Here is a 22,486-nt window from a genome sequence, read left to right on the forward strand (position 1 = left end):
GGAGATTGTGGTCTTTGTTCCGTGTGTGCCTTTGTTTATACTGATTGGTTGTTGCAGTTTGATTTTTTTTAGACAACTTACCAATATATAAGTATAGCTATAAATATTTAAGATACTATGTATATTAGAAGTGCATGAGTAAAAATTACACTAAGTAAGCCTAATAGGTTTTGCAGTAATGCATTTGTCATATTTTGTACACTGCAAAATATGACAAATGCATTAGTCCCATTAAGGCATATGGGACATGTCCCTATCCCCAGTGGTGAAACATGTATGTTGACATATATATTTACAGTAAATGAACGTGCCAATACAAAATAAATGTATCCTACTCTATTACAAGTAAAGGTCCTTCATTCATTATGTACGTAAAAGCACAGAGGTAACCTATTATCAGCTAAATTGTGCCTATAAGTATTATCAATAAAGGTAGGTCATTCTGCGTGAAAATGGCCCTGTCTTAATATTAGATTGTCATTACTAATGCAGCCATACTTAAATTTTATTTTAATGTTTATGAAGGTAGAGTCTATGGCCTAGTAGTTGAAACTGATTAATAGTAGTTTAGGTATATAGTATATCAGTGGATTATAAGATTGCCACGACATATTATATAAAATCTTAATTTCATAAAGAATAAAACGCATATTTCAATCATAGATGCGTGCATCTGACGTAGGCATGTTGTGTAGTGTAATATAAAGTAGAAATAATACTAATACTTAAGTGCATGTTCTTTAAAATTGTATAGTGTTACAGTACTTGCATTTGGTTGCTTTTCACTACTGCCTATGTTTGACAGAACCCCGCTGCCCTCACACCTTAATCACAGGACACCTAAGATAAGTTTTCCAAACTCTTGATTAACTTCGATTATTAATTGCAGAAAGTCTCGATAAAAAAGAGGCTACCTAAACCTTGCTACTAGACAAATATTTACATCTCGGTCTATGGGTAAACCCACGTGTTCTGGGTACGTTTTAATGTATCAAACGCAAGTTCCTGTTGCATTTAGGTCGGCGTCGGAGACCATTCGTAAAAATAATACAGTCTTTAAACCACTCTTTATTTTAATCGAAACGAATGGCTCGTAGTTGTCATACAAAAGTAGGAAATATTTTCTTGTGATTTTTTTTTTCTTCAATTTAGTTGAGCACGAACATCATGAAAGGGAGATCTTCGCCGGTTTACGCGGAACAACGAAACGAGCGTACACACAGTACGACAGCCGTTCTCTTCCTGAATTGTTTAAAAACGTCATCATTTACCCGGGCTCGTTGTACAGCCCCATTTTTTTGTTTTTTGGCGGGATTGAACTTAAAGGAAGGAGCTCCGACGTCTAATCGGTAATGAAACGATAACAGAATAATTTAAGTGTTTCCTTGGTACATTTAATATGACGTGCGATACGTTGGTGATTGTTACAGAGTTCGCTGGTCTTCGACACAGTGCCAGCTGGTTTCATGGCTTCATATTAGCTAGCATCTCCCACAGTGGAGTAGTTGGCCTGTGTTCGGTTTAGATATGTGTCGTTGAGTAACTTAGCTGGTGCTAAAGATGCAGTCAGAGAAACGTGCTCTGTTACTGGCTAAATAAGTGGGGTAGCTGGTTTTATAAAGGATAACACTCATTTTATTAAGCCCACTGAGCACTTCATATCTAGCTTCTTCATTTATTTCATAAATCTTTAGAGGCTAGTATTGGCAGGCCAGTGAACTTGGCTTTCTAGTGGATTCAGTTGATTTTAGGCATATACTGGAATCAACATATACCTTAGTGAAATTAGTGACGGCAGCTTTCTAAGTCCAACTTGATGCAAATAAAACTATCCTGAAAATGAGTAACAGCCTTCTGCATAAAACTTTGGATTCTTCACCTTTCCATATTCTTTAATCGTGTGTCTACAGAGTATGATGACTTGTGGTGTTTGAACATTTTGAATGATCTTTTAATGTAAAGTGACTAATTCCTGAGTAGTTGAAGGGTTCAGATAGCTTACTTTAAAGACAACACTGTCATGATGAAGGAGGGCTTGTCCATAATTTAACAATCCAAGTGTTGTCAGTGGTTTACCACAGGCATAAACAATTTATTAACCTTCAATGAAACTATTAATTACATCTTATAAAGCCTTTATAAATGGCTTCTTATCAGGAAATGACACCCAGTTAATGTGTTTTTGTGGCAGAAACATCTGACATATGAGACCAAATAGGGTCAGCGGATTACTAATTGTTGGCATTGTTGTTATGAATCAATGTATTAGATTCATGAAGATTTAACTAGTTGTGCATTTTTACCCAATATACTCTGTGCTGTTCCCCAAATGCCAGCACCCTGGTGAAACCTATAAACAGAAATAAAGCATTGCATCTGGGGAAGAGCTGTGCAAATTGTTTGACTGTTAGGAACGTCTTTTGAAGCTCTCATCTCACCATGCGTACAAAAATTTAAAAATGCCATTGTATCAGATGTGCTAGAATGGTGGTAGCTAATGGCCTGTTATCTGTTGTTCATTAAACATTCTTATTTTACCTTACCATCAGGCACAATGCAGTTTTCTCGCCGAAGAAAGAACCATGTTGCAAACCCTCAGATGGAGCTCTATGGACACGCTCTGCAGTTCTATGGGAAACCTCCTCTTGAAAACATCTCTCTCACTGAATTTGAGACATTTGCTGTGGACAGACTGAAATGTAAGACCTTGCTCAAGTGAAATTTAAAAATTGAAATTGGATGTAAGCATGGTTTTGTCTGCTGCTGTGAAATACATTCTTAACATATTATAAAAAGGTCATGCTATGTACATTGTCCTCTGCAGTGTTGAAGATTGTTGAGAGTTTGGGAGTGAGCCACGTGAAACTGTCAGAACCGTACAAACACAAACTGGAGTACGAGTCTAAAGTCCTGAACCTTTCTCACAGACTTAGCACTGTGAGTATCTTTAGCATGGCAAACGTCAAAACTGTTTAAAAAACTTAGCAGTGTGTAAACCCCTATCTCCTTTACTGAGTTCACATATCACAGTCACAAAACGTCCTTTCACTTTCATTTTATCTCATAACTAAAATTAATTAAAATCTCAGGTGAGAGCAGATGAATACGAGAAACGAAGAAAGGACCATATCTCCCACTTTATTCTCAGACTCGCCTACTGCCAAACGTAAGTCTGTTATTTCTTTAGAATGACTCTTGTGAAAAAATGCTATGCAAGTGCATGTATTTCAAATACAATGAAATATTTGTTAATTTCTGTTGGTGTTTCATAGGGAAGATCTGAGGCGCTGGTTTATACAACAGGAAGTTGATCTATTCCGTTACCGCTTCAATGACCTGTATCCAGAAGAAAAGCTTGAATTTCTGCACATAAATAATCTGCAGTATGACAGGGTAAGTTTCTGGAAGTATTTATTGTTTGTATTTGCTGTATTGTTACCAGAGGGTTAGATTTGAATAACGGTGAATAATACTGTGCGTTACATTCCCAGCTCAAGTTCTGAGTGTGTTGTGTTAGACCAGGAGCCAGCAAGCTGTGCAAGCTGCCTCTGTTCACAACACACTGATTTTCAACAGTGTTTTCACTAGATGGAGCTGTATGCTCGCTGTAACTGGACCCATTAAGGACTTTTGTTTAATGGTGATTAAAATGTTTCAGTGTGTTGAGAATTTTGTGGAAATATATTTCAGAAATGATTAACGTACACAAATGCTATTTTGAATGCTCGTAGTAATCTTAATGCGAATAATAAAGGTATAACAGCAGTGTGTTTACATTTTGCTATTATGTATTAAGTATGGCTTTGGACCTACCAAAGGAAAGCACTTCAAGTTTTCATAAAGTAGCGGTGAATGCCTATAGGAAAAATGAAAAATCAATTTAATAATTCATCAGTAGGTAATGTGTAGGGCAACGATGAAAATGGTGCTTTCATTTGATAAATGATGTTTGGTTTCCATGAGCCTCAGACTTCTGTGTATTCACACTTGACACCGTTCTGCCTTTGCACCTCTTCAGTGTCATTCATCATCTTCATCAATCATTTTTCAGATTAGTGCCGAGGAGAAGGAGAACCTAAAGTCTGAACTTGTCAATTCCAGTGCTGTGATCAGTGGAGTCGTCGTGGAGGATCAGGACTTCTACAAAGTGAGTTGCTCATCGCTTTCCATTGAAACCACTGAGAGTTTTAAGTGTTTCTGTCTCCATCAGACAGTATCGTTCTACAGTTTATATTGCTTTATTTCCTATGTGGTAAATGAAAGTTGCAGAGGCAAACTGTCTCTACATACATAGTGCCATGACCTTTTTTTTCTATTCTGAATGATAGAACTTTAACAGTTTTAACATTATCTTAACAGACTACCACACAATGTTAAAATCGCCCTCCCCTCTGTGGTTATCTTCAACGTGACTGTTCTTTTCACTTTCAAAAGATCAAGTATTTCCTCCCGAGCTACTTTTTACTGTTTTGTTTGTTTGTTTGTTTGTTTGTTTTTGGTCATTCTTAAGCGCTTAATGGTCATTTTAATGAAGTAGTGTCCAGAACAACAGGAATTCTGTACTGTGGATATTAATGTGGCACTTTGAAAGTTGAGATTGATTGTTATGAGTTTTATCTGCGAAATACATTGGTTGGAGGTCTGGTCTCCATTAATGGAGGCTGTGTTACAGACTGAGGAAATATTCCTCCCTGATGGTCTTAATCAACTTTGTGGAGATTTCATGTTCTTAAAAATGCATCATCTGAGTAACTTCCATTACATTTTATTGTTGAATTACTTAATTTTTACATAGTGGAGAAATCTCTTAAATCGGTCTGAATAGAGAGCCTGAAAAGTCATTGTCTGATTGACAGATTGCTGTTAAAATCTTTCGCAGCTGAATGTATTCAGGTCTACAATTTGTGTATTCACATAATGGAAAAGAAAAAGAAAATGTCAAGGTCCTAGTACTTGAATTTAAATTTACATTTTTCACTTGTTGCTGACACGAATGTGCAGTTAAGCAAAGATTTGGCCTTAACATCCTGGCACTTAACATGCCTGCAAATGGATTATTAACAAGTACATCTGTTTAATACAGTGACTATTTAAAACATTTTTTCTCCAACTCTAATTTTATTTTGAAGGTTCCATTTCAAGATGCCCTGGATCTGGTACGAACAAGGAAAGTGTACCTCAAAGCAGGCTATGTGTACATCCCTCACCAAGACATTGTCGCCATTGTTCTCAATGATTTTCGCACAAGACTGTCTAAAGCTCTTGCAGTAAGTGTTTGCATCTTCACTGTTTTAGAAAGGATGAATAACTGATGTTATGTAATCTAACAGAAAGCTCAGAAACAAATTGGATTGTGTGCTTAAGAGAACTTTGACAACTTCAGCCATATTTTGCTGTAGTTTATGCTGTAAAAATATAATGGCTGTTCAGACCCCTTCACCTTTGTAACCATTGTTATCAACTAACACTGAACAGCCCTTAGTGATAAAGTGAATAGTAGTATGTGTATGTGTGTACACATATAATATCTCTATCACAAAACAAAAACGCTGAGTAAAGGGCTATATTTGCATCTTTTTTTTCTACATTTTTTAAATAATGTGACAAATATCATGGGCTTTTTGTTTTGGCAATATCGAGCCATGACTTTTTGGTATTGTTACACACCACGGAACATATTTAAAGAAATATTTGCAGATTTATTAAAAATCTAAAACTGAAATCTGTCATAACCAAAGGATTGAGACCCTTTGCTGTGGCACTCCAATCTGTGGCCGCGTACGTAGTGAGAAGTGTCTGTAACTTAATGGGAGTCTTAACTGTGGCAAAATGAACTAACTGGACGTAGTTTAGAAAGACACACGCCTGTGTGTAAGTGTGTGTGTGTGTGTTTGGCCCCACAGTTCACACTATATCAAAAACCAAGCCATGAAGTCCAAGGAACTCTGTAGAATAAATAAAAATATGATGACTCATAGATCAGGGCATGGGTATTTCTAGAGCTTTGAGCGTTCCAAGGAGGACGGTGGCTTCAGTAATTATGGAAGAAGCTTGGAACAACCAGGACTCCTCCTAGAGCTGGCCATCTGTCCAAGATGAGTAACTGGGAAAGAAGAGACTTGGTCAAGGATGTGACAAAAAAAAACCAAGTCAGTTTTAAATATTTGCATAGAATTCTAAAAACCATGTTTTCACTTTGGCATTGGTTGAGTGGAGATTGATGAGCAACATTGATAACAGTACTTGTACTTTATGTAAATACATTTTATGTATAAGAGAGATATATTCATATGGTTCCATATACGTATAACTGGTTGTTCTGTTCAAACAGCAAGTATGAAAGTGCTTTTGTTTTAAAAGGCTGTGGAAGGGTGTCTGAAGGCACAATGTGGGCACACTTGTGCATTGCATTGAATGCTCTGCAGGACACTGAACATGATGTTTTGGGAACCAGAGGCATTTTTTTTTTATACACGTGACGAGACAACCATGGTTCTGTTATATTGCGGTGAGTGGTCCTGACTGGGGAGCACACACAAGCGTGCTAGGCAACTAAAGGCGGTGGCACTGTATAGGTGCCAAAGAGGTAATTGAACCCTTAGGTTTTTTTAATTTCATTTTTCCTGCATTGAGCAGTAGAGTCCATAGAACTCTGAATATTAGTCAGCCTCGGATGCCTATGCACATACATGTACGTTATGTGTCCTCCTTTAGTTTGCTTCTTATCACCAGAAAGCCCACTGTTGAAAGATGCACTGCCTTTCCAAAGCAGCTACTCGAGTCTGCCTTGGAGCTCCCAGTTGATTACTTTGGCACTTTGAACAAAGGTCCGTTTTTGTTCTATGGTGGTGTTATGTTGTCCAGCTCTTGTATTTAACTGAGCAATCACATTCAATCGGTGCATTTCAAAGTAAAGTCTGTGTTCATGACAAAGATTGCACTCTGCTTAGCCACTGATCTAAAAGGTCTATTGACAAATTGAAAAAAACAAAACAAACCCACTACTGGACCAGATAGGTGAAGAATCCCCATAGGACTACACTGGCTGTAGAATCCATTGGAACAGTGGGTAACATGTGCTTTATTTGCTTTAACCTGAACACGTTCTCTGTCATAGCACCAGCAGGACTTTTTTCCCAAATGAGGGGGGAAAAAAAAGAAATTAAAAAGGACAACTTGGTCCAGTTCCCATTTCCTGGTAATTATGCAGACCACTAGCTGTTGGAATGCAGTTAACGCTCCACAACAATTTTTGTTGTAACTGTGCCATTGTGACTGTTTGTGTCACTATAATGGGCATTGTCCTCCACTGGGGACAGCAAGGGGACATTGCAGAAAATGTCTCATTAAAAAGGCATGAAATTGAAATCTGCTTCCCTGTATGACTCCGGCTATTGGTTTGATGTTTATTTTAACAGAGAGACATATAGTAGCCTATAATAAGCAGCTTTTATTGTGCTATGTGTAAGGCAGACTTGAAATGATTGAGACTGCTAATTGGAGTCATGTCTATAAAGCAGTTGGTCTAAGCTTTTTGTTGGGTGTGGATGTGAGTTCATCTGTAGGTTTGCTCTTAAGCTAAAAATTAGACTGCTGGAAATAATATATAGCAAAAGATTTTGTGTTCAAACTGAGCGTTGAGCTTACTCCTGGTAGATAACTTTGGTTTACCTGTTTGGTTAACTTTATTTTTTTTTTTACAGGTTTCTACCTTTTTGGATGATGTTCTGAACAAAAATGCTGTCTTAATTATAAGTGTGTGTGTGTGTGTATCTATATTTCCTGAAGGTTTAAGTAGTAATTTATTTCTGTATTTGGAGTTTGTTTTTTTTCCACTCTGATTGAGTTACTAAGATGTGGCCTTGTATAAATATTGTTCTTTTTAATGCTTAATCCTTGCACCTTGCAGTGATATGCTCTAATCCTTTGACCTACACTACTCACCATTACTCGTGTGATACCCATTTCCTCTGCAGTTGACAGCCCGCTCACTGCCAGCAGTGCATTCTGATGAACGGCTCCAGCCGCTCCTTAACCACCTCAGGTAAACAGCAGGATTAATAACTTTGTTGCCATTTTGAAAGGACCCTGTGGAAAAGGAGATTTAGCAGGATTGATCTTTGGCACCAGGGAGGTTTGGGGGCTGTGGCTGTTCTGAGACAACCATGTAGACAGATCCAGATGTTGGGTGAACTTGTGGTGCCACTCTTGTGTGCAGCAGCATTATCTGTTCCTAGTATACTTGTCTTGTTGGTAGGCCTGGAATGGACTCTTTATCCCGCCGCTGTCCTGCTGTCAAGCTGTTCTGATGACTTTAAAGACACAACATGCAGCTCACGTCTCACTTTCAGTGTGGGTTGAATGGGATCGCGCTTCTGGTGCAGTAAAAAGCATTGCTTATCTTGATGAGTTGAGGGGCAAACCTTTGTTAAATATTCAATACAAGCCTGTCTCTTCCTCCAGGTACTGCACTAAAACTGCATGTTGGTTTATCAATACTTAAAATTTTGCCTATTACAAAAAAAGCACCTCTAAATCCAAACAAAAGATCCGCTGCTAGCTTGTTTTACTGAGGCATCAACTGTAATCGATGCCTTGCTGTAAAACCTTAGAGGTGGTCACCATTGAAAGTTAATGTGAATCAATAACAGCACGTGCTTTTGCATTAAGTAGTAGCTTAATAGTAGGTGTCGTTTCAGTTTCAATAGCAAAGCGAAGTGGCTCAGAACACTTCACAGGTCTTTAATTTACTTCAGATGAAAGTACGAACATGAATTTAGGAGTGGAAGAAGTCATGGTGCCTGATTGTTTATGGGGGATTAGTGGGCAGGTTGTTGAGATTAGTGGGCAGGCCACTAATCTCTATGGCAGGGGGAAACACAATGTGATGTGAAGCACTGCCACACGGGATTTAGTGGACCGCCAAAGTCATCGATTTTAAAAATCGGCTGATGGAGGCTTACCGGTTTGTTTGGAAGGATGTTACAAAGGCTGTATGATATTGAAGTTTGTAATATTGCATTCAAGTTTTCATTATTTTAGCTGCTTGTTATAAAAATGGATAAAACATCCCTCAGACAATCTGACCATTTTTTATGGCAGTCCTAATTGCTTTAATATTACTAAAGAAATTCAGTCTTACTTCTCAGACCAAATAGTTCTCATATTTGTGTCTTACTGTAGTCATGCCTATGTGGGACAAGATTACAGCAACCAGAAGAACGTTGGGAAAATCTCCTTGGAACATATCGATTCGGTAAGTTGCCTTGACCATCTATTCTTGAAATGTCAAGCGCAAGGTGCCATTTTATTAAAGGGGAGAAATGAGGTTTGTATAGTAATACTAGTGGCCCAGAACTGGGAATGAATCTAAGTATATCTAGTGGTTTTGGTTTTAGTCAGTCAGTGACACACTGGGCCTCACCATTCATACAAATAGATTTGTTCATACTTGAGGCAAATCAATGTGGTATGTGTGAATTTGTTTTACTGAGGGCTTTTTTTTTTTTTTTTTTTAGATCTTACTGTTTCTTTTGGCACATTTCATCACAGCAGTCTGTACATTTCAGTAGTTATTAGGAAAATCCTTTCTCACTTAGCTACCTCATGGTATGACTGCAGATTGCTGTTCACCTAACATCACCTACTGTAGGCTGCAGTGTTCTTGAATCTAATGTCTTGGTGAATGTTGTCCCCTTGACTGCCTCACATATTAGTCACTGACTGCTTTGCTTTAGAGAGATGTTTTTAGCATCTAACTTTGTGTAGCCAGAAACCTTCCCTATTTATTTCTGTCACAGCGCTGCTCTGATGATATGCCAGTGACAGATGTACTCATCTTTTTCTAATTGTTATGGCTCCTCTAATATGACTACTAAGTCCTCAGAATTTTGGTTTTTGTTTGCCAGTTCAGACAGCAGACTCCTTTTCCTTTTCACAAACTAAGCGGAAAAGGCAGCTATAATTTGGCACTTTTTGGTGTTGATTCTACCAAGGATCAAATCTCACAAACACACACCTCCTCATGAGCAGGTGGTATTCATCAGTCTGGAACAAACACATGCTCGTGCAGTTAAGAGAGTTTGGTAAATCTTACTTGGCACACTTATACGAACAGGCCTCAGAGAAGAAATAAGAGAAATTTAGGACAAGAATATGAAAATGTTCCTTCATGATGCTCAGTATGTTTAATATGTGGTTGATAGGACTGAAAATTACATTTACAGGTACTGATGATTTTTAGTTGTTTATTTTTGCATGATAAGTAATTTGTTGTTGTTTTTCTGCATCCAGCTGTCTGGAAAGTCCTTCCCACTGTGTATGAGGCAGCTCCACCAGGCTCTTAGAGAGAACCACCATCTCCGCCATGGGGGCCGTATGCAGTACGGCCTCTTTCTCAAAGGCATCGGCCTCTCTCTGGAGCAGGCACTGCAGTTCTGGAGGTCAGAGTTCATAAGAGGCAAAGTGGATGCTGATAAGGTAATTTTGACAACACTTGAGTATAATATATTTTTTTCTTACTTACTTAAAATTTTATTGCTTCTAACTTGAATGTGTTGTCATAATAACACAGTCAACTACATTATGCACAATTGAGCAACATAACAATTATGCAATGATCCATGTCATAAAAGACATGGGTTGATGCCCATGGTTAGATTTACATGTAACCTAATCCATCATTATTTTCAAAATAAGATTAAATGGTTTTAGTATTATTATTATTCAACTTTTGCATCTATTTTTTTGGCTTGTGACTTTAAAAACGTAGTGTACTAATTCCTTAAAACAAAGGATGAATTAATTAGTGTACATCAGTATATGGGAAGTTATAACATGAAAGTCACAAAAAAGCTTAACTGAATCTAAAAACTTAAATTTAAACAGTTTCACATCAAAAATGTTTTGTTTTTTTTTGTTTTTTGCCACCATTTAAGAACTAATTGGGCTTTCCTTTGCCACATATTAATCTTCTTTAATTGTAAAAATAAGTTTCCTGCTGGTTTAACAACATTTGTAATTGAATGTAATTAAGACATTCATTGTGTCAAACTGTAAACCCCGTGTCATATATCAACCCAAGTTCCAAGTTGGTTGTATCATTACACCCCTAGTTGCCGCTGTGAAAACTTTAGAGCTGTAAAATCCTGGCTGTAAGTACTGTGCTGGTTTTGGCACACAAGTTTTAAACACATAAATCAGCTCCCTCAACTGGACTTCTGGGGTTATTTTTCATTGTCTCGTTGATGCATGGGAAAAACATGCCCACCAATGCAGAATCCTGCAATGTTTCATGCAGGGCAAAATGTTGTGTGGCTACAGCCTCACAAAGAGTCCATCTAGCCTACCTTCAGCTGCTCCTGGCCTAGTATCTGTTATTGGCCCCCAGTAGGACCCTCATGGTACACTGGATTCATGTTGCATCCCCTTTTTGGTGCCCCATTTCTGAGGTGGCTTGATGCTCATGCACATGCTCCCAGGGAAAGTATGATGGGCTCTGCACAGAGGCCAGCTCTTGTTCCACTGCAGAGGCAGCAGTATGGTGCTGACCAGATCACAGCTCTCACAGTGATGTATGTGTTGTGTCAGGGACTACACTTGGTGGCAGACTGCACAAAGCCTACTCATTTGTATGCGGCAGACACAGAGAAAAAGATGGGAGCCAGCAATGCCAATAGGGAGACTTGGAGAAAGAGGCAATGTAATATTAGACTAGAGGGAGAGACGAAATTGATGAAACGAACTGGATCTATCAATTTTTCCTGTGCAGGATGTTGGGCTATTATTTTGGAGCCATCTTTGTACCACCTTGTAGTGTGGTTGCATGGCCTCAGGGCAGGACTGCTTGTTTTACAGATGTTAATTAAATTCCACTAACTGACACCATTTTTCACAGTATAGGTTTGGCTTCCTCTGGGGCTTTTCCAGCAGTGGATGAGATTCATTGGATGTCACTTAATATTAACTGCTGTTAAAGTTTGATTATAAAACATAAACCAATTTATTTTTATCCCTAATATTTTTAGTACATTGGAAAGAAGCCTTCTAATTCCTTTTTTGCAACCCTGTATAAAAAAAATCCGTAGTCAGTTTTTTTAGTCTGTCTCTTTTTGGATAAATCCAAGTTGTTGTCGTATTTAGTCATTCCTTCATCAAGATGGAGGAATTCAATGGGACTCATACGATTAAAATGAAATCAAAGTGAGTTTTTGTGTCGTAAATGACATTTGCTGATATTGGCTTAACTTATTGTTTGTGTTTTTAAAAACGGTAGGTGTTTATCTGATTTGTTAGGAAAAAATCTTTTACTGATAGTGGAATTGATATTCAGTATTTGTCGGGGGGGCGTCCATTTCTTCTTTCTGCTGTGTTTGTAGTCCTCCACCTTTTGTTGTTTCTAGGGTTGAAACCGCCTGTAGTGCAGATTAAAAACTCCAGTAATGGTGTTATATACCAGAGGGATTAGAGCTATAGGTGCATCAGTCACTATGGACTGAGCTGAAGAAGCCAGGCTAAGTTTACACACATGCACTCACACACACACATACATATAATCCCTTTTATTGTGTCCTATTTCTCTGTCTCCATCGCCACAGGTTTTTGTGAATGTGTCCTAGAGTGTGGGGGGATTTTACAGCCCCACGAGCCAAAATGTGGCTCTGCTTCTTTTAATACATCCTTTGTGAATATGTTTCTCTACTGTGATCATCTGAAGTCCCTCTTTTGGAGGTCAGCGGTATTAAAAGTATATCCAGAATTATTTAAATGGGGGAATTGAAGCTGGCGATTAGAAGAAACCCCGATTCATGAGTATTTATTAAATGCTAGTTTTGTAATCGGTTTAATTTTAAACTTCCATATTTGGTACCTCAAACAAACTGAGTCTCACCAGGAAGAAATGAAAGTTTAACATCATATCATCTCTGTCTTTGTATCAAATTTCTAGACCACATAGGATCTTTTCATGTCCTAATTATTTCACATAATACATATTAAACACACTTTAGGTTTATGAAGTTGGGGGGGGTCTTAAATCAGGAAGCAGCCTTTTGAATCCTTAAAAGCTCTACATAATTAATATTTGATTTATTGTACTTAAAGAAGATTTTATGGCTTTTTAAATTGCCGTTGCAGTTTGTCACATTAGCAATTTCAACGGTTTTATTGCAACATTAATGTGCTGTGATGGGTATAGTCATGGTGATTGTGTTCTCCCACTGTCGAAGCACACTCTGTGTATTTTATTGTTAGATTTTTAGAGGCAGGGTCCCTGTAACTCATTTTTAATGGCTGCAGAGATATACTGTACATATAAAAGGAGTTCACTGTGAAGATTTTGTAGCATGACCCCCATCAAAAAAGTATGAATGGCTTTTTGGTTGAGAACAAACAGGACAGAATGTGATGTGAAAGTCTACACGTCTGACACTTCGAAGTTTATTGATACAGTTCACATGTGTCCTTGGTCTTGGTGTTTTGTTGTTCGGGAGATCTTGTAAAGATTTTCCCAGATAATAAATCACATGGTGGGATTGAATGCAACCCTGCTACAGTGTGGCCATAGATAAATGTAATAAATTTAAGCAAGGCCTAGTTTATTTCTGACTGTGAATGCAGTCTGTTAGCACGACTTAGTAGTAACTTGGTGCTGTGCTGTAAATAAAAACAAAAGGGTTAGAAAATGTATTCAGATAAAAAATGGGGATGCTCTGTTTATTCAGCTTAAAAATTCTACACAGATCTTATATAAACCTGTCACTGTAACCGATTTCTTTTTGATCATTTTCAAGACTAATTGTTCAGTCTATAAAATGGTGACAAATACCCATCACATTATTCTATAACCAGACTTCCTCGTTGTTTGACCAACAATCCAAAACCCTAAGATGTTTAGTTCACATAAGACACAAGCAGTTTTTACTTCAGTACATGTATGTACATTTACGTCAATACTCGTTCTACAGGAAAATATGGCCCCTGTGGCTGAAGCATTATCATAAGTGATTAGATTGATAATACTGATGTATCAATGGGTGAGCAACATTTTACTGTTCAGTTGGAGCGAGTTTTCGCTACTCCAGCTACAGTTTGGTATTTTAGCAAAATTCAGACCCGTTCCACTTGGTCGCAGAATAAATCCGGGGTGGATTTGGTTTTGATACACAAATCTGTCTTCTTTCTTTTTTTTTTTCTTTTTTTTTTTATACCTTCTGTCCAAATTTTGAGAAACATGGAATAGTGATAGATTTTTGTAAGTAGTCATTTCAGCTGCCAAATAAATATAGTGGAGTAAAAGGTTCAATATTTTCCTCTGAAATGGAGTAGAAGTAAGTATAAAATGGGAAAAACTGAAAACATTGTATGTTATTTCCCACATCCGTTCCTTTATTTACAACACACTCTTCATACTGATTCAGACTCTTCAGGACAAGGAGCAACAGCACTGAGACAGAAGGATGGCCGTATAACCATAAGTCAACTGTCTAAACTGTGGTAACACCTGTATAGTGGGCTCTCTCTAATAGTGCTATATGTCAGTGAGGAAAACGCTCTGTCAAAACTGACATGATGTATGACAATGTCTCTTTTCACCCCAACCTTGTCCCTGTTACTCTCATCCTCACTAATTCTTTCTCTTCCTCTCTTCTCTCTTTCTTGCTCTCTGAAGTTTGACAAAGCATATGCCTACGGCATCCGACACATGTTTGGCAAAGAAGGCAAACGAGCAGACTACACCCCCTACAGTTGTATGAAGGTGATTTTGTCAAACCCACCCAGCCAAGGTGACCATCATGGTGAGTTTGCAGCTGTTGAAGAAGCCATTACCCACGTGATATGCCGCTCGTCTGTCATTATCAGGCTGTGGAATAGTGACACAACTGATCGTGGACACTGTTATTACCAAGATGAATAGATCATTTTCAACAGCCTGACTTTCAGTTTCCAAGTAGCATATTGTGAATAATATATTTACATTTCTTCTATATCTATTTCTTTTCATTAATTTTCACTTTGTTTGTAGGGTGTCCATTCCGTCACAGCGACCCAGAGCTGCTGAAGCAAAAGCTTCAGTTCTACAAAGTATCTCCCAGTGGAGTCAGTCAGGTGGGTGTAGGACTCTTCAGTGACTGGGCAGCACTCTAGCCATCGTCCTCTCTTCTACATTTCTCCACTAATCTCATGAAACTCAGCTAATAAAAGCTGTTTTAGTCAGTGGGTTTATGAAATCAGTGTCATATAAAAAAGTTAATTCAGAAACTGGCAAATGGTACTACTCACTACCCCCTCAGTCACTAAGAGCAGTTGATGCTAGAAGTAGTTTTCAGTAACATTCCACTTACAACAAAAGCAATTTGAAATTGGTTGCAGCACATACTTGACACTAACACTGGTGGGCAGATGGCAGGCACCATCTTGTGACTGACTTTGCAGGTATTTGCTCATAAACCAGAGCATTGGACACAAGTTTTATAATTATAATGATTTGCATTTATGGTGGTGTTCACAGGATGATTTTCAATAGACTTGAAAAGTAAACACAGTTAATACAGTAATGATACAGTATGATCAGGTGATGTTCAACATATAGTTTCCTAGTCCTTTAAACTTGCAAATAGCAAGTAGAGCATGGATCGGGTCACATATTTCTGTCCAAACCCGACCTGTGCCTGAGAGAGTGGCATCTAAACCCAACCCGGACCCCACAAGCTTATAGTATATAATGTTCCTGCTGTTCCATTAAACAAAAATAATAAAAACGACAATATCTGGCTGAGACACTGCACAGCTCATCACTGATCCAGTACCAGCACTGAATATGCTGGTGGCAGCCTTCAGGAATATAGAGACTAATGATGGAGGCAAATGCAGACAGATTCCTCAGGATAGTCTCTCTGACTTAGCACTGAAGACCTTGGATTTATTTTTCAGCAGGTCAGTCGCCCTGAGAATGCAGTCACACTAACACTACTGTGGTTTTATGTGAGAATGTGAGCGCCCTTATGTGACCCATCCAAAGCCTGGGCTCCAAACTGGCTGCTCTCACTTTTCAACAGAGCTTCAGAAAACCAGGAAGGAAAAAATAGAAACACACGAAAATAGAAGACTTGAAGGTGTAATCGTTGCCAGCGGCTATTCTACAAAGCTTTGACTCAAGGCATGAATATTTAAATTTGCCCAAATAAGCCTCTGATCTGTTTTCATTATATTTGTAACGGTTTCTTGAAGGCGGTGTTCACTGCTGTCATCATGATTTATGAGGAATGTTTGTGTAGGTAATGGACAGAAAGCCAGTTAAAACTATTTTGAATACATGGTTGCACTGTCATAAAACGTTGACAGTATCTTCTGCAAATGTAAAGTCCGTGTCTAAGGTGTGACAGTGCAGTCAAAATTTCTAAAACAATTTCAGTTTTTCTCTCCTCTGTTTTGTTGCAGATCATGGAGCTGGTTAAAGGAATGCACTATCAGCTGGCGTGCCAGAAGTACTTTGAGCTGACACACAATGTAAGTAAGGGAATTTAATCTGAAGCGGTGCTACCTGTGTCGGGTCCTCACGTGAATGAAGGCTCATGAGAGACTGTCATCTCATCCATTATTAGCTGGCTGTCATGGCCACTTAATTTTTTAATTTTATAGGTTTATTATGGGAGTTAGATCTGTTTTGTCCCTCGTGGATGCTTATTTGATTTAATTTGTTTAAGTCTGGATGCTTGAGTCATCACCCCTTTCAGTCATACTCAAGGTCTTAGTTTTAGATAAAAGCAGGGATTGAAAAAACAAGGTCGCCCATGTTGCGGTTTAGTCCCCCTCACCAGGAGGGTGAGGGAAAACTGGGGTTGGACTCAAGATGGCTGACCCAGGTGCCAGTACAAAAAAGGTGGTTTAATGGAATAAAAACAACAAAGTGACAACATAACAGGGTCCATAATACATAATACATACAACCAGGGAAGGGCAGTGATGACTAAGGAGACCAGGACAAACAGGTAAACACACAAACTAACGACAGGATCTAGGATAGCAGAGGATGAGAACGGACAGGCGAACAAAAAGAACCAATGTACACAATGTAATCCACAGCACAGGGACTGTCAGCGTGGAAGACAAAAGGACATATTGCTAAGCGCATAATAGCGTGATAAGGTCAAGCCAAAACGCACAGGAACTGTCAGCGTAGCATCTTAAACACGTCTAAAATTGCGGGTCAAACATAACATTTATCTTACTTTGGGTAAGTATTGTCCGTTACATGTCGCAATGCTCCGGCCACGACGGGGCGTCTGCCAGAGGTATAAATAAGGAAGCCAACAAATCACCGGAATACGCCTCAGGTGTGTGCACCGACCCACGAGTCACTAATGGCCCGATGCGACACCGCTGAGGCGTTGATCCCGCAAAAAGGGAGAGCAGGAGAGGGAAAAAGAAAGAGAGGCAGGTCGCGCCGAGCGGACCTGACAGCCCATTAAATTCCCATGGCACGATGATGGCTTTTCTTTCAGTTACTCGCTGCATTACATAGCTTGGTATATGATGTTTAAGTTGGAACATTTATTTTGAATTGTACTCTGTATTACATGTGAATAGGATCAGTAGTTACACAAACTTCCTAAAATTGCATTGTGTTTATCTCATGACACATTAATTGTAATAATGATACTGAGGTCTATTTTTTGTTGCTTGTTTAACACATTGAGTGCATTTACATGGACAAGACTATCCCAGTTATTATATTTCTTATTAATGTTGGACCACATAGTAGTTTTGGATCTGAGTTGTTCTGATGCATGTTGGGAAACCAGTGTCCTGTAACTTGTTCACTACAGATTAGAAAAGATCACCGTTTCCATGTTTTCTCCCATCTAAACTACCGAGTAGCTACCCTCATGAACAAGGCCCAGTATGCCCACCAACAGACTTTCATTCAAACCCCAGTGATCAAAACATGTACATTACATTAACACAACTTGTTGCACACTTTTGCTCGATATATACATTTGTTCTGCCTCTGTCAGCCTGTTTTGTACAGTGTACTGCTCCTTTTTCAGTTCTGCAACATATGTATATATTTCATGGTTGATTTTGTTATTCCATGTCCTGAAAGGGCATTTTATCTTTTCAGTTTGCTGTCATTGAATAGCTGGCTGGGGATTTAGCTCACTACTGTGGCCTTGGAATCCCTCATTATTGTTAATAAATTAGTAAATTAGCTAACCCTTCCATATATTCCTCAATGAAGCAGATGTTACACAGTCATCTTATAAAAGGTGACATTGACTCAGTTGGTATTCGTGTAGATTCTCAGTCATCCAGGTCATAGTACGCTAAAAAAACAGAAAAAAGTCATCTGGACTTAGTTTTTGGTTGAAGACGTTTCACCTCTCATCCAAGAGGCTTCATCACTTCTGCCCAACCGGAGATATTTATCCCCATCGGTGGTGTTTCAGTCCTTTGGTGGCCAACGATGTCCCCTGACGACTGTCGTTATAGCCCAGTATCAGTGAGCGTTGTTACCTGTCTTTGAACCCTCACCTGTGGACCGACACCTATTGTCCTGGTGGAGTTGTAGATGGATGACAAGTTGTGTCTTAGTCCACCACCCCTAGTTAGAGGACGGTGTTCTATTTGGACAAAAATAGCTTCCTTGACTCCTCTCTCAAACCAGACTTCACTGTCCTTGAAAGAATGTCCTTTGTCCTTCAGGTGGAGGTGGACTGCTGACTCTGGTCCACTGGAGTTGGCCCTCCTGTGTTAGGCCATGCGTTTGTGCAGCGGCTGCTTAATTTCACCAATGTACAAGTCGTTACACTCCTGACTACACTTAATTGCAGACACCACATCACTCTGTGTCGGTGTGCTACCAACCTGTTGCTTGTTATTTTCTTTAGATTTTCATTTTCATGTTCATCTCTGTTTTCCTGTTTTTCGAGCAGATTGATGACACCAGTTTCTCACTCAACCACCCCAACCAGTACTTTGTTGAGAGCCAGAAAGTTTTGAGCGGGGGCAAGGACATAAAGAGAGAGAAGGATCCACAGAGTTCACAGGAAACCGCTGCTGCCAGAAGATCCACTCCAGCTCAGACAACAGAACCAGGCACCTCCCAGGAACTGACTGAGACCACAGCGGACCTGACCCCTTTCTTTAACGATGCCTGATTTATTTTTTGTTTTTCTTCCTATGTCTTATACAGTTGAGAATAAATGTTTGTATTTTCTGTGTCACATGCTAAGTATTGGTGTTCTTTCGGTGAAGCCTGCTTTAAACAGCATGGTTTAACCTTTATGTGACATTATCCCAACCTTAACATCACACTAAAGTTTCTACTTTGAGGTAATTCCTTGTTAATACGTCGGTGACATTGCATCATTCATTTAACCGTTGTGTTAAAAGTAGCCTCTTGGTTTGTTTTCTTTCTTTGTTTTCACTCTGGTCTGAACTCAGATGGCTTATACCCAGTCTCAGTGCGCAGTCTTTTGGCAGCAATGTGGTTTTTGGGGAGATGAGTAGAACATTTCCCAGCTGTCTCAGAAACAATGTCATTGTATTTGCTGGCAGAAGTATAGATGAAGGGTGGCAGGAGAATGGATGAAAATAAACAATTTTCACAGTTGTATTATGCAGCCTTGGAATACTGCCTCACAGTGCAGTTTATTCAAAACATACGTGGTCAGGAGATATTGCTTCTCTCTTCTCACGATCTTATGTCTGCTCAATAATTTGTGAAAAATGGTGGCTGTCAGAAAGTCAAAAACCTGCAGCTGTGGTTCTGCCAACACTAATCTAGGTTCTTTGGGAGATACAGACATCTCCACTTTTACTTTTCCCTTTCTTTTTTGTCCCTGCAAGATTCTAACCTCAGATCCAATCAGAGGCACTGAAGAGTTGGTGAATGTTATGAATACAAATGCCAGCTCCAGGAGGCCAAAGGAAATATTGAATAACTGAGAAAAAGCTGCTTCAGTAATTTAATGATTGTTAGTTGCAGATTTAATTTAATGTCCCTGAAGGTGTCAAATATTAAAATGTCCTTGCATTTATGCATGTTTCTGGGTTTCAAGACACTCTGACACATTTGGACTACACTTCATCATTGTCTCAGACTTGTAACTTCAGAGCACCAGAGCTGCACATCGCTAGAATTAAATTAGGTCTCAAAATCCAGGCATGGTGCTTGACATAGAGAGGATTTATTCAGTATAATAAGGCAACTGGATAACAGTGCGCAGCCAGGCTGCTGTCAGCAAAAGACCCTTGAAGTTTAATATTTGGTAGAGCATGACTACATTTGACAAAGCTGGCACTTTCTTAGACTGTGGGCAGGCAGATGACTAGGATGGTATTTATCTTCTCCAAATGGATTTACAATCATTAGTCATGAAGTTGCTCACATTTGTCGTGACATTTCTCTTCCCCATGGATGAGAAGTGGTCGGGGGACTGCAACATTCATTCCATGAACCTCACATGGGGGGTGTGCCGTGCAGCTGCAGTGCAGCTGTGTGAATGTGTTACAGTCGTAAATACTGCCAACATAACATCCTCAGGATTTGCATTGCATCAGTAAATGAATAGTACCAGTTTCAGTGTAACAGTGAACAAAGAGAGTGAAACCTCTGTTACAATACAATTAACTCCCGGAGCGACATTTGCATCAAACAAAGCTGATTTTTTGCCTTACAATGTGAAAGTCCAAAACAAATTGAGTTTCTGTTGGTGAACGCTCAACATTGACTCCATTGGACATTTCTATTCACAGTGCATGATTCTCTTTGTCCTCTTCTTAATATAATTTCACCCAGTGGATGAAATGTGGAACAGTTTGATTGGTTATTTAAAATGCACACCAGGAGCAGCTCTCATTAATTTGGGGGAGATGTGTGTGTTCTGTTTTCTATTTATTTTTTAAGGATTAGATAACATCCCATAATGCATACTTGTACGCCTTGCCCTGGAGCTTTATAAAAATGAACACAATTTATTTGATAACTGCTCATTCCTCATTTCAGATTTCATAAAAGGATGATAAAAGTCATGATGGTGTATTAGCTTTTCAGTGGGAGGAAGAACAGATAATTTGGGGACTTCAGGGGATTCTTACCGCTGTGACAAAAGTCATCTTCAGTGTACTGGAGTCGCTGCCGCGCTAGGAAGCAATAAATAAAGGTAATAAAATGTTGAAGCAGTTCTGAAGTAAAACATGATGGATATGAAATTAGAAACTACACACTAAGATAGAATAGAGTATATGTTGAGATTTATGTGAGAAAAGTACACAAAACTGTCAGAAAGTATCCCTTCTTGAATCAAGCTATAAGGGAATCTTTGACTTGGACCATGACAACTGAGCAAGCTCCATGTGCTGATGAAGAGCATGAAATGTGGATTAAAGTCTGGAAAAAAAAATGCTAGTGTCAAAGTTGCTGTATTGCAGAGTATAATTATATGCTTTAAATATGTTATTATTTAGAGCCTTTTGGTGTAAATATGGTTATCAAAGGCTTCCAAATTGAGATGTGAATTGGCAGCAACCTAGAGGCATTTCACAATTATCATAACACATTTAAAACATTTCTTCCAAGCATTTAGAAGAATCAGGGTGAATGTGCGAACATCTAAACCTCTCACCAACTTAAAATAAGTAGGGTTCCAGTGCTGAATAAAACACATTATTTTCTGCAGATGATGTGTCCCGCTGTCAAAAGCATGTGTATTAAACATAATAGCAAGAGGGTGACATTTTATTCCTTTATTCTCCAAATTCACTCAAATGTCATTGTGAGTATATTCACCATTCTCAAATTCCCACTGGGATGCAGTAAACACACTGGCAAACAAAGCAGGACAAAAACAGTTTTATCATGGAAAACACTGCTCCTATCTGCTAAGAAATACAGAAAAAAACTACCAATGAAAAAAGTATCTTTCAGTTTCAACAATTTCACCTTCACGTGCGTATGTATCTAATTAACTAGAAGCTGTGACTTGTTGTGAGACTGATGGTGGAAATTACTTTACAAGTAGATTTGATTGCTAAGCACTGTGTTTCAAAGATGACCTTGATTACGATGGATATTTAATTTTGTCTTTATACTGGTGCTCAGCTAATCAATGTGGCATTTTATTGTGTCACAAACATCTTAAATCCATCCATCCATTATCTATACCGCTTGTTCCCAAATAGGGTCGGGGGGGCTGGAGCCAGTTCCAGCTGAGTGGTTGAGAGGAGCTACACCCTGGACAGATCGCATCTTAAATCCTTTAGTGCAAAGTATTTTTGCTGCATTAAGTGAACAGAGGTAGTCACAATGATTGGTTTGCACAAATACAGTGGGTACGGAAAGTATTCAGACCCCCTTAAATTTTTCACTCTTTGTTATATTGCAGCCATATGCTAAAATCATTTAAGTTCATTTTTTTCCTCATTAATGTACACACATCACCCCATATTGACAGAAAAACACAGAATTTGACATTTTTGCAGATTT

General features: G+C 38.8%; 2 protein-coding genes across 2 annotated transcripts in view; one reads left to right on the forward strand and one right to left on the reverse strand.

Moving 5' to 3' along the window:
• Window positions 1–1,235: 1,235 nt before the first annotated feature.
• On the forward strand, window positions 1,236–19,224 carry prim2 (DNA primase subunit 2). The gene is made up of 14 exons (XM_020603132.1): window positions 1,236–1,349; window positions 2,550–2,699; window positions 2,825–2,937; window positions 3,090–3,166; window positions 3,273–3,393; window positions 4,052–4,147; window positions 5,130–5,267; window positions 7,977–8,044; window positions 9,184–9,256; window positions 10,294–10,479; window positions 14,669–14,795; window positions 15,023–15,105; window positions 16,438–16,506; window positions 18,933–19,224. Exons 2-14 carry the CDS (start codon window positions 2,555–2,557, stop codon window positions 19,155–19,157), a joined length of 1,521 nt encoding a protein of 506 aa, XP_020458788.1. The 5' UTR covers window positions 1,236–1,349; window positions 2,550–2,554; the 3' UTR covers window positions 19,158–19,224.
• khdrbs2 (KH domain containing, RNA binding, signal transduction associated 2) overlaps window positions 5,732–22,486 on the reverse strand; it is an 84,004-nt gene continuing 67,249 nt past the window's right edge. Inside the window, exon 13 of the mRNA XM_020603146.1 lies at window positions 5,732–6,103. The gene's annotated coding sequence lies outside the window, so the exon portion shown is untranslated. The remainder of the gene's footprint in view (window positions 6,104–22,486) is intronic.

The sequence above is a fragment of the Monopterus albus genome, unplaced genomic scaffold (genome assembly GCF_001952655.1).
Source record: "Monopterus albus unplaced genomic scaffold, M_albus_1.0 scaffold60.1, whole genome shotgun sequence".
NCBI classification, from domain to species: domain Eukaryota; kingdom Metazoa; phylum Chordata; class Actinopteri; order Synbranchiformes; family Synbranchidae; genus Monopterus; species Monopterus albus.

Bases quoted from the DNA above. Each gene is read 5' to 3' on its own strand.
- prim2 (XM_020603132.1), top strand. From the start codon at position 2,555: ATGCAGTTTTCTCGCCGAAGAAAGAACCATGTTGCAAACCCTCAGATG. The intron at 3,394-4,051 runs GTAAGTTTCTGG...ATCATTTTTCAG, and splicing joins ATAATCTGCAGTATGACAGG to ATTAGTGCCGAGGAGAAGGA. The intron at 5,268-7,976 runs GTAAGTGTTTGC...TTTCCTCTGCAG, and splicing joins GACTGTCTAAAGCTCTTGCA to TTGACAGCCCGCTCACTGCC.